This window comes from Rhea pennata, chromosome 2, assembly GCF_028389875.1.
Source record: "Rhea pennata isolate bPtePen1 chromosome 2, bPtePen1.pri, whole genome shotgun sequence".
NCBI classification, from domain to species: Eukaryota; Metazoa; Chordata; class Aves; order Rheiformes; family Rheidae; genus Rhea; species Rhea pennata.
Genome location: NC_084664.1, coordinates 147,311,421 through 147,324,457, shown reverse-complemented (window position 1 = coordinate 147,324,457; position 13,037 = coordinate 147,311,421). Strand labels below are relative to the sequence as shown.

General features: G+C 33.4%; 1 protein-coding gene across 3 annotated transcripts in view; it reads left to right on the top strand.

Moving 5' to 3' along the window:
* CSMD3 (CUB and Sushi multiple domains 3) overlaps nucleotides 1–13,037 on the top strand; it is a 683,676-nt gene that overhangs the window by 605,781 nt on the left and 64,858 nt on the right. For 2 of the 3 annotated variants that reach the window (XM_062568389.1, XM_062568387.1), the window contains 3 exons: nucleotides 6,060–6,245; nucleotides 7,355–7,549; nucleotides 9,217–9,390. In XM_062568389.1, coding sequence (XP_062424373.1) covers nucleotides 6,060–6,245; nucleotides 7,355–7,549; nucleotides 9,217–9,390 — 555 coding nt within the window. The remainder of the gene's footprint in view (nucleotides 1–6,059; nucleotides 6,246–7,354; nucleotides 7,550–9,216; nucleotides 9,391–13,037) is intronic. The other variant, XM_062568388.1, reaches the window with a different exon arrangement.

Sequence of the window (13,037 nt, the reverse complement as noted above, 5' to 3'; positions counted from 1 at the left end):
TATTGACCAGTGAAGATAAATGCTTTGTAAATGTTCACATTTCCCAGATGTGTTTTTTACCTTTGAACTATGTGTTTCTGAAGCATAACAAAATAATCTCAGTGTCAAAGCTTTCTGATAAATTTCCATTAATATATAGAAAGCGTGTGTGTATTTTTCAAAATTGAAAGTCCTCAAAACCAAACCAAACCAAACCAAAACCAAAAACAGGCAGTGCATTTCATTCCTTAGCTTTTTCTCCTTCTTGGTCAATGTGAGGACTGCCTGACACTATTAATTGAATATCTCAAACAATATTGAATGAAAAAAAAAGCCTTCCACATGCAAATAACAGATGATTATTGCCAACAATGTAGTCAGTGAATAATAGAAATAATAATAGAAATAGTTAATAATAGAAGTAGTTGCACTACTCAAAGATAATAATTCAAGAACAAGTGGAATTAAGTTCTTAGGAATCTCATGGTGTCTGATCATACAAAGACTTTTAGACTAACTGTAACTTTAATGTGAATTTTATATAATATGCATATTAATTTAATAACAGTTATAATTGTTCATGTAATGAGAGTTAGCTTTGATACATGATATGGACTTCATTTGATTCTTCTAGAAAGTCCTTGTGTGCAGGAAATGGTTTGCAGTCATAATAGGTATGCCCTGCAACTCATGCCAACCAGCTCATTAAATTCAACATAAAGAAACATTATTACTGCAACAGCCTCTCAGAAATAACCTGATTTTGTGCATCACTCCTGCATCTAAGCTTCCTCTTGCCTTGCCAAGGTGATAATTACCCTGTGTATGGAAGATTTATGATATAATCTCTTGTATCAAAAGATTGAGAACATTGCCAGTAAATATCCCTAATGTTCTTTAATAGAGGATATCCAAGACACATTTGTTTTATTTCTGAAAAGTACAGCTTCGCCATAAAGTAGTTCCAACTCTTTTAACTATGAGTAGGTGGTTTTTAGAACTTCATGATATAGTCATTAAAATTTCCCATTACATTTTTATCCTTCACAATTTACCAACTTCTTCTGCTTTACATTTTCACATATATAGAGTAACTACCAAAGCCAATTCAACGAGCTCTTTCATATATCCTAATTTTGCCATGGATGCCCATTTTGTGGACAAAAAAATGTGTCATTTGCAATTTTTTTTTAATTTGTAAAATGCTTTGAGACTAGTACAGCTCATTTTAATCTATTTATAGTCTCTTTCTTAAATGAAGATTACCAGTTGAATCGCAGTAGTTGTTATTGGCATTATTCTGTAAAAAATGAGAAACCTAAGGAATCAAAATTGAGAATTACTTAATATATTGCCTCTACAATCAGCACAGCTGATGTTGCTTTTAACAATGCTATGTCCATTTCTCTTCAAGCCTTTTTTACTGCTTGCAGAAGATTTTCGTAACTGTGTTTTAACCAGTGCTTTCTCTCCACATTTTTCATTTTTCATCTATGCAATTACTGTCATCACTCTGAATTCCCTCCTGTAACCGATGAATGCCAGTAGCCTCTTTCACTGCTGCTTTTTGTCAAAATTGAGAGTTATGTTAGAGCAACACATTTTTAATGTTCTCATTCTTACACCTGTATGAATAGAAATCTTGATCTCTAAACCTCTAAATATATAATATTAGGCATTCTTCAAATCACTTGCACTACAGAACTTTAACTGAAAAATCCGGATAAACACTTTAACCTTATGAAAACCTTTTTATATTATATATAGTTCCAAAAATACCTTAGTAGAAAATACTCAGTACAGCAGTGAGGAATCAAAAGGAAAAGCCTCGATCTAAGATTTCAGTGGTTAACTGAAACCTGCTTCAAAGTTAATGTAAAACCACCCATTTCTTGCCTTAAAAAGACTAAAAGGAATTTGTTTCAAACTCTAATATAGGTACAGTAGTGGCAAAAATAATTACTATGAAACACAAAATAACTTTTCTAACTTTTAGATATTAACTATTCTGTTTTTAAAGAAATTGTAATGTGAAAGTATTGTGCATCCTTGCATACATCTCAGTTTTAATGACACCAAGCCTCTGAAATCACAAGTCAATAAAAGTTTCCTGTGAATAACTAAATTATGAAATTGATTATGGTAAAGGTTTTAAAAAATGAGAATTAACATGCTGCAGGGAAAGGAAATTAAAATTTTATACTTCATATAAGTTTACAAGTGATAAGGATTCTCAGTAGCTTCAAAGTATTTTTACAGCATTTGTTTTCCTCTCGGTTATTATTTACATTTTACTTTTTATCCCAGCACTACATGATCCCTGGTTTTAATCATGAAATATTTCTCTTGCAAATAAGTGTTGTCTCACACAGGCCTCATCAGAAATCAGTATTAATATTTCACAGTTTCATATACGGATTACAGGCAGATGGTTTGGCAGAAATTCTAGGTCAAGATGTTGAGTAAATAGAACTTTGAAAATAAAGTGGAATTCAGAGGAGTTCTGTAGCTCAGTAATCTAAATTGTCCTACTTGTAATTGTTAAGCAAATGATACTAAAGCATACAAAAAAAAAAAAAAAAAAAGGAATGAAAACAAGACTGCCTTTAATATTAAAATTGTGGTAGCCTGACTGCTATCTGCAAGTATGATTTTCTCAAAAATGATCTTTTTGTCAGATAAAATGCTAGAGTGAATTTATGGTAGTCTGGAACAAATGTCTGAGGTATAAAGAAATTATCTTCTACCTTTAAATGTTTTTCAAGATGTTTGTAAGTTTAAGATAGCCATATTCGTATACATTATTTAGCTGAATTAAGTAGCGATTAATACAGCAATGTTAATGATAACTATTTCCTGTATTCATTAAAAATAGACTCCTGTTTATTCCAAAGTGCTTAACTGTATAGGGAGAGCAATAGGAGTGAGAACTCCTTTAATAGTTTGTTAAATTCCAAAGAAAGAGCTGACACCTTTTCAAGTGATGTTCAAGGCAATCTACAGGAAACTTAGTTTTCATAATATTTCTTAATCTTCATGGGTCAAATGTCCAAGTAATTACACTCAGGGGAGTATGTTGCTGAATATTTTCAGAAGTAGTCTTGTTGATGTTTGAAATGCTCCTGGTAAAGGATGCAAGCCACCCTTTGATGTTTTCAGTTCTCAGCTGGTGTCAGCATTGACGCTCAGTATTTTGTCTCCTGGAGGAGTAGAAGGTACCTACACCTACCTTTTTTTTTTATTTTATTTTATTTTATTTTTTATGGATCAGAGTAAATCTAAGGATCAAAGTTCCTTTGTATGGTGGATAGTCAGGTTTTTGCTTGGCAAATTGTCATTATCACAGAAACTTTTAATTGCACTTTAACATTTAAATGAGGACATTTAACAGCTTTATCCCAGTCCCATGAAAATATGAAATTTCATATAGGTCTTTGGAAGTTGCTGGTGGTCTTCAAGAACTAACAAACTTAAGGTTTTCCAAGGACTTTATGTGTACATCTTTAGATTTGGAATTGTGTTCTGAAGCTGGTGAACAAAAAAACAACAAAAAAAATAGATTTTAATGTTCCATTTGTGAGTTTTTGAATACCCTTCTGACATTGATTTACAAAAACATGGTTTGTAATGTACAAGCCGGTGTATGGTGATCAAGTGTTTCAGTGATAAAGCTGGTTTTTGTGTAGTTATTCTTTATTTGTCGTTTCTCTTTTTTTGGTGTGTGGGGGGGGGTGTTCAGATAAGGCAATACCTTGCTTTAATCTTCTTACTTTTTCTTTTCCTTAACCAAATCTTAAATTTCTGTGCAAGTTTGCACACGAGTAAAATTGAGTTCATATCTGCTGACAACTAAAAGTCTCAGTAATTCCTGGATAGATTTAGTGCTTATATAAAAGATTTATTAAGGATTTAGAGCATTGAGATGAAGGGTTTTTTTTGAATAATTTAAAGTTAAGGGAAGAATATATTTTTCTTGTGCCACAAAATTGATTCTGTTAGCATGAATGATCTTGCTCAAAATTTATCTAATTAAGTTACTAATGGAGATTTTTGAATATTGAAGGAATCGTTAATCTCTGCGGTAGATATGAAACACGAGTTATATGTGAACATCTGAGATTTTATATTTTGCTGATTGCTGAAAGAGAAAGAATCTGCAGTATGTGCACAAGTAGTGCTATGCCATTTGTTAGTCCTCAGGACCATAAGCAGTAGCTGATGCCATGCAACAAGTTGCTCTGGGCTTTTCTAGATTTATATTCTGCTAGAAGTTGACTTTGTTGTTACTGGCAATGGACTGGGTTCTCAAAGCTCCTTTATAGTCTGAAACATATTTTTAGTGTAGACATATGTTTGAGAAGGAGGAGGTAAACTTGGTCAATAAAAATCTTATCAATTTACAGCTTATGGAAAGATGAATTGTGGGGTAGATTAGGACATCACTTAGTTTGACTTAATACTTAATCACCTTGCTTATACCAGCTTTTTGTTGTCTTCCTCATTGCAGGGAAGAGGTCTGTCTAATATGTTCACTGCTCTAATCCAAGTTCTTGAGGAATATGAGATATGATAAACATCATTTTTATCATGTTTTCATTTTAGTGTCATGCGAGCTCTGTTTCTTTCTTTGGTGGTATCAGGTGAAGTAGTAGAGCTTTGTCAGATAGTTAGTAAAAGCTCTTCCGGACCATCTGTTTAGTTAGCTTGTCACTTTTGATCTTAAAATTACGGAAAAGGTGAGAGGTGAAAATCTGAGCTGTCACTTTTGATTCACAGTGTTTTACTAGAAACAGCAACTCCAAATGTGCAGGAGAGAAATCAAGTTTTGCAGCTAGAATTAGTGAACTGAAAGCTTTTCAAAGGTTTCTTTCATATCCTTGGAATTCAGTGACACTCCAAATGCCTTCACCGCATCCAAATCACTATTTTTCTCTTTTTCTTCTAAAGTCATTTGTCTTCAGTTGCCACTAGATATAGTGATAGCCATGAGATATATGTTTTGTGGTTGCTTAGATATGGTGATGAACAAACTAATTATAGTTTTCCTGGATCTTTTCAATATAGTGTATTCTATCTTTAACGTCACATGCCGTATGTGAAGTGATTTTATCACCTCTTTTCTGCAAGCTGTGATAGTATTAGTGCTTTTCTACCATCTCAACCACGATTATTTTTTTTGGTGCAGTGCCATGCTGTTGTTATATTGCTTACAAAGGAGATTTGTCTTGCATCAGGTGAGCTCACAGGAGCGCCAACAATTGCATACCTTCTCTGTCCCAACTATTTATATGTAGTCCAAGAGGGTCCAACTTTTCATATCTTTGTACAAAGGATAGATAGATTCAAGATTCCACTTCAAAGTAAGATACTTCAATATTAAATGTGTAAGTCCTTTGCTTGGATTTGGCCTGTGTTAAATGAGTGATATTAAAATACAGATAAGATTCAGTGTTGATTTTATACCAAAAACATGCAGTATCACCCAGAGTCAGATCTTCTATTTGTGCTTTTCCTCTACTGAATGGTGATGATGATGATGATGATAGTAATAGTAATAATGTTGCTTGCATTTTAAATTTTAAAATATTTACAAAGAGTAAGTATTTAATTTCTGCTTTGCAAGAAAATAAATAGAATGCTGAAAGTTAGTATTACTGCCTTGCCAAAGGCTACACAGTACATCTGATTGAAGAAACCAGAAATACAAACTAGACTTCTAATGTCTCAGTTTAGTGCTGTTCGCATTCGATAATATTTTTTCTGGATATTCCGTACTGTATCTTCTGTGATTGTCTTCTGCACTTTGAACGGATAGCTGCAGGGTTATGCAGCTTCTTATACTACCTCCTCCCTTGAGGAAGATGTAATAATGGTCCAAAAACTTCCTGAGGTTTCATCCCTTAATTTTCCCTTAATTTTAAGAGAATTAATATTTCTAGGCTTAAAACATGCATTAATAAGTTAAAGAGACATTTGTATGAATGTGTAACTGCTGATAGCACAGTGCATACACCTTTTAAGGCAAGAGGCAGCTTATAATGAAGAACCCATAAAAATATTTTGTGTTTCTCTTTAATTAGCAATATCTTGTGGAATTCCTAAAGCTCCAGTAAATGGTGGAATATTAACGACAGATTACTTAGTTGGCACCCGTGTTACTTACTTTTGCAATGACGGGTATAGACTATCGTCCAAGGAACTTACTACTGCAGTCTGCCAGCCAGATGGTACATGGAGCAATCACAACAAAACACCTCGCTGTGTAGGTAAGAAATATATAAAAAATCCTGATGAATAGGAACCTGACTGTATGTTGTATTTATTTATCTAAGACAAAAAACTTTGCATTACTTAAACTTTTAACTTCTGATTGCTTTAACTTGTGAGTTATTGATGACTTTAAGTTATTTTAATCAAATATATATTGAAACATTCTGTGACAATTTATGATTTCAGAGGTTTATTCAAAACTCAACTCTTTAGAGAATTCTTATACTACTAAAAAAACCCTATTCACTATCCAGAATTGCAAAATCTCTGGTGCTACACACATCTGTGAAACTACTGCTGATTATTTGTATCCAGCCCATCATTATAGTCCTCCAGCATCTAAACTCTAGGGAACATCACTGAAGAGAAAATGCATGTTCAGTTCCTGGGAGGAGTAGGTTCTCAAAAAATTGTAAGTGGGATATGAAAACACAGATGATCATAAGACTGACACAGAAATGTCAGACCAAAAGTGAAATGCACATTTTGATTTGCATCATCTCACCCAGTGAGATGTTCATGCAGTGAACTTTGGAGAAGGAAGGAAACTTACTCTATAATAAGAGTTTCACTTTTCTTTTTTTCCTTGTTCTTATAAATTAGTACATTTCCTCGTGCCTTTTTCTCTACCTAAAGAAACAGTGTGGATGGGGAGAAAGAAAGTTGGATTGTATAAGTTTGTTCTTGTTTTTGTTTTGGTGTGTGTGTGTGTGTGTGTGTGTGTGTAGTGGGAAGAACATGTGGCATTCAGAGCTGAGATAAAAATGTTTTTCTACAGAAAACCCATCCTGAATATAGATATTACTTGCTGTCACCAGTATGCAACTCTCCATATCAGATTTTAAAATGTCATAGACTTTACCTAGGTAGAAAGTAATTCCTGTATAAAAATTTAGCTGGTATTTTAATAAAGATTCTCATGTCTGATCGAAAGTGGCATAGTAGTTCCATGACAATGAACCTACACTGAATTTTTCAAGAGCCTTGCTCTTCAAACATGATGTCACTATCTTTAAGATATATTTCTGAGTGAATAATTACACATATTTTCCTAATTTCAGTGTACTAAGCCAGAAATAATTGTATGTTTTTGTTACTTTTAAAGTTGTTACATGTCCAAGCATCAATTCTTTCACATTGGAGCATGGAAGATGGAGAATAGTGAATGGCTCACATTATGAGTATAAAACAAAAGTAGTTTTCAGCTGTGATCCAGGCTATTATGGTTTGGGACCAGCATCTATTGAGTGTCTTGCTAATGGCACCTGGAGTTGGAGAAATGAGAGGCCTTACTGCCAAAGTGAGTACATGTTGTATCTATCTTTCTACATCTGTACCTATCGACCTCTCCTATATAGGCTTCAGATAGAAAGTATTTTATTTGGCTTACTAAGAAATGTAGAAACCTTTTTCAGCCAGTTTTTGGGTATCCTGCAGGCTATTATTTATAAAAAAAAATCTATTAGGCTTAGTGACAAGAAAATATCTGTATACATACTTCTGGATTTTTAAGTTCCCTGCCCCTAAAAATGTACAAATAAGTCATGAAGATTATTTTTCTATTTTGTTCATGCTGGATATAAATCAGGGAGAATACTTTTGTAGGTTAAAAATGCTGAATCGTCTATAAAAATGCTATAACTTTGCATCCTCCTTAACATTTGAGAAATAAAATAATCCCTCCTTTCATCTGGTTCCCATATGTTATGCAGGCCCGCATCATTCCCAATATAATTTGGTATCCTAATCACCTTCAGTAACTACTTTTCAAAAACCATAAGTAGTGAATATTGAGATACCATGTGGAGAGATACTTTAAACAAGGAGAGTAAAATAGTCCATCATGTGGGGCTTTAGTTGGGTGCCTTGTGAAAAGCAGACTCCTTTATGAATTTAAATTTAGACATCTGTATTTGAAAATTATGACTGTATAGGCCTACCTGAAAGCCACACAAGCTTTCCTCTTTATAAAACACTTAGTAACTCACACTCTAATGAAATGAAATGTAATTCTGCATTTGGTACATGTATATGTATATATGTGTGTATAAATCCACACATTTTAAAAAGTGAAACCAAATGTGTAGATAATCCCTAAAACTGCAGTTTGTTCATATTTAGAATATATTTAAATATTAAATAAAAGACTGAAAAGTGAAATCAGAAAACAATATAATTACTTTGGAAATTAACCTTATTTTGGAGTTATTTGAATACTAATGGAAATTTCATTTATAATCTGGAAGAGTTTTTGGGTTTTAAGTTATTCACAGTATTCAACCTCTGCTAGTGTTAAAATTCTGTGTATATATCTACATGTATATTTATATATATGTTATACGTCTTTATATAGTTTTTTCTGCAATATTACCACTTACCTACTCTTCTAACATAAAGTGTTCTGGCTGCTTTCACCCACTGGTAATCTAACTGATAATCTTGTTCAGTAATTGTGTATTAGTTCATAAAAATTTTAAATAAAAATTCTTATTTTATATGAAAAACTATTTTGAATTGTAACTACATGGCAAGGAATTCCATGAAAATGGTTCATTCATTGTTGCAATGTATTGTGAGAATGGAAGAGCAAGCATTTTGGTATAAACTAGAAGATAAAAATCTTATCAAAGAAAAAAATGTAATTTAAAAAGTAGCAACAATATTAATACTGAAATAGTTTTAAACATTACAAACAAAACCAAGGTAATTAAATAGCAATTAGTTATTATAGTTCTGAGCAAAGTGTGGGTTTTTTTTAATTTTACAGAGACTTTTTTTTTTTTCCAAATTTTGAGTATTATGCCTGAGGAAATAATAGTCTTTGTATATAGAGCTTTTCATTCTACAAAGCAAAATACTTCAGGCTGTGACATTTATTTCACTGGCTGATAAGTATTGCATACTGTTGTGTGTGTGTTTGCGATACTCGAATATTTACTTTTGCTTTGTTTTGTTTTTGCTGGACAGTTATTTCTTGTGGAGAACTTCCAACACCTCCAAACGGAAATAAAATTGGAACCCAGATCACATATGGATCTACAGCTATCTTTACTTGTGATTCAGGATACATGCTGGTTGGCTCTGCCGTGAGGGAGTGTCTCTCTTCTGGACTCTGGAGTGGAATTGAGACCCGATGTTTAGGTATGGGTAATGATGTCAAGGCTTGCCTGTTTTCTTTTCCTTTAGCAGACAAAAGCAAGCAAGGCAAATCAACTTGTCTCCTTCCATTAGCCTTTCAAGCACAGGCATTGAAGAGGTTTCTGTATTTTATAAATGTGTGTGGCTAGATTACTTCTCTTTTCAAAAGATAACTATGGTTACATTTCCAGAGATTTAGTACATTTTTCAGTATCTAGTCCACATGCAAAGCCTGTGTCATTCTGCTGCTCCATACGACTTTAAAGTTGACCTATGCATACACAGTAAGTCTGATGGGCTCCAAAAGTGTCAACTGTAATGCTTCCCGTTAGTATAATGACTGCATAGAAGACCTGAACTCAGAGGTTACAGAATTAATCTGTACACATGCAATAGAAATAGCACAAAAATATATGAGTATGGAAACTTGGACAGGAGCACTGCAGCTTTATCACTGAGGGAAAATCACAGTGCAGCTGATATTTATAGAATTTGACAACCCTTTAGTTGTATACATTTAGGCAGCCTAAATTTTACTTAAAATACAATACTCAGACTACAGTTCCTCAACTGTTCATGAATAAAATGTGCATGTTATCTCAGTGAAGCAATATAAGGGCTTCTTCTTAATGTATATTATCAAATATACCTTGTTCTGGTTAACTTGGGGGCATCCTTTTTAGCTCTATATACAACTGAAGTTTTAAATTCAGTTGAAGTAAAAATAATGATAATGTTCTGTCTTTAGAACGGAATATTAAAGTCACATTGTCCCTTGTTACTTGCTTGAGTGTGGAAAAATAAAAGAATATTATGAATTGAAACTTTCAGAAGTATCTAAATAATATATAGAGAAGATACATTGATTTATTGTAAAATCCCTTTCCAGACTACTTTCTATCCAAAATAGTTTTCCTTCTATAATTCAGCATGATTTGGTGCAAATCTTCACTTAAGCATAACCTGAATGACTCATGAATGAGCAGAAGTGTTACGTGTTAAGGTCCATATCTGAAGCTGGAATTTTCGTGGCACATAATCAAGGGCAATATGAAGATTTTAGTTATATTTCACTTTTGGTTTTGCTATGGACAAATTAACCTCCTTTCAGAGGAGAAATACAAGGAAAAAACACGGGGGGGGGGAAAGAAAAGATATTCATGTTAGAGCTTCTTTGATTTTTAAGCTGAGGGAAATGGTAAAACAGATTATTAAATTGAAAAGTTTTGTGGCACCGTAAGATGTGTATAATCAAAATATACTGACTTTTTTTCATAATTACATGCTCATCTGTTAAGGAAACAGCTGTTAGAAGCTGAGGATATGTAAAAATTTTCACCAGAGTAATATGAATCTGAAAAAAAATGCCAAATTATGTGCTATTTGTGAGCAGCATTTTGGAAAGATAATAGTTTTTAAGAATTTCACCAAAATAACTTATAACTTTATGTAAAGTGAAGTGTTTATTTTCTCCTTAACCTATGCCTGTAGAAATATAGGAAAGGTCTAATATAGTCTTAAGAATATTATTTGGTTGTATAATCTCTGGTTGAAATTTAAAAGGAAAGCTCTGAACTGACCTATTTTCAGATAAAACAAAACTTTTTTTTCTTCACAGAAGGTATTCATTATTGTTAAGTTCATATACTTTAGTATCTAGTAGTAATAAATTGCTAACAAACATATTAAAATAATGATACATAAAGAGGCAGAAAAGTAATATAAAAGGCACCTGTTGCATCAACCTGACATAATCACCATAGATCTTACAGTATCTTGTTGAAGAGAGGATGGATAAAAGTTTTACTTACAGGAATAGAACATAACATATGACTTTATCAGAAGATACAGCTTGCAAAAAGAAAGGAAAAAAAAGTTAGTGGCAGAGCAAATTTATAAAAGGGAGACAGTAATGACTAATATAGTTGCCCTTGCAGCATCACTGGCTACCTGCTGTGCTCCATCACTGCAGGAATGAGCTTTCTGAAAAGACTGAATATAACTCCGTTAAATTCACGTATCTCCAACTTATAATTTGAGACCTAAGATAGACAGATGGATGGAGCTAATGACAAATCAGAAGACACAGATTTGTTTAGCAAGGCTGAGAGAGAAAATGAGTTGTTGGGAGGTGGGGAGAATGGAGGAAATGTAAGGAAGCAGCCAAGGTGCTGTCAAAGTCCTGAGCAGGCATCAATAGAGAAGAAAAAGCTCCCTTGGGCAAAACGAGATATATGTAGTAGGACCTGGAAGGAAAGAGACAGACTACATCAGAAAGATATACAGAGTGCGTATTTTCGTGATCTGAGAAATATATTTGTGTGCAAATTTTGAATAAATTATAGTGCTTGTTTTCAGTCACTGGAAAATAATTTAAAAAATCACTTTTTACTTTCAAAGCTTTTTCTCCTCACCTTTAACCTTTCTTTCACCATTTATCTTGGAGCCTTTGCACTTTTGCTTGCTGAAGAATGTAGTCACTCTTGGACTCAGGGGGCTACCAGAGTATTTCTATTTTAAGGACTGAAGATGCCTTTAAGACTACACTTAGGTACCTTTCAGATGACGTTAATGAAATCCTACAGCATAAAATAACAACTTTTTCCATGTGTATGTTTTTAAAGTACCAATTATTTTTTTTTCAGAAATTCTGATCAAGTTTTTTAGGCTTGTCATTGTGTTAAACACCTTCATTTTTATTCCAGCTACATGTAAGTAGAAAAGTATATGAATCTCTGAAAGATTAAAGAAGAATGGAAGTATCCTCTGCAGAATCTTAAACTAATTAGTGTTGTACCTAATCAGATAGAGAAGAGAATTTGGAGCATAGACAGATTTTAAATCACTAAAAATATTGACCGAATCCAAATTGTATTACAGCACAAATACAGTCCCATGACATTATGGGCAGTAGCACATATTTTTAATGAGAAGTGTAATGGGCAGTGTCAGAAGATGTTGATAATTTTCACAGCCCGTTTTTGCTTTGTCTTCTTGCCTCCATTCCTGCTTCTGTATTGCATGGAGAAGAGAGAGGTACTACTGTCTGGACATTGAATTTTAGGAGATAGTAGATGACAAAGACAATCATTAAGTTTAACACAACTACCGTGCTTTCTGGGCCTCATATGTGTCCTTTTATTTCTTTACATATATAAGAAGCTATTGCCAGATGAAGAGCACAGAGGAAGCTGTCATCCCTGTTCTTGTATCCTTATATCAAGGGAAAAGGTTGAAAGGCAGAACAGGTTCAAGTACTGAGCAGGAGAGAATTATTAGACAGCAATAAAAATACTTCCAAAAGATTTTCATGCAAGCTTAACAGAGGGAGCATTTTGAAGCCATGTCAGTAAGGGAACCCAAAGGAACTTGTTATGATCTGCATTTATCTCTGGTCCACTGAAGAACAGGAGGAGAGCAGTGTAGTGTTTAGGAAACAAGAGAGCTTGGGGAAGTTTTGTAATATATGTGATACTACAGGTGGATCAGGTTATACCTACGCCAGGCTACAGCTGTAGTTTAGCTTGATTCTCCAGATTCTCCAGATAAGTTCATAGTTACAACATAAAAGTTAATGGTCATCTTACGTACAAATTATTCACTTGCTGATGTTCCAGAGATTTGAAAAGGTTTGAAAGTCTGCCTTTTTA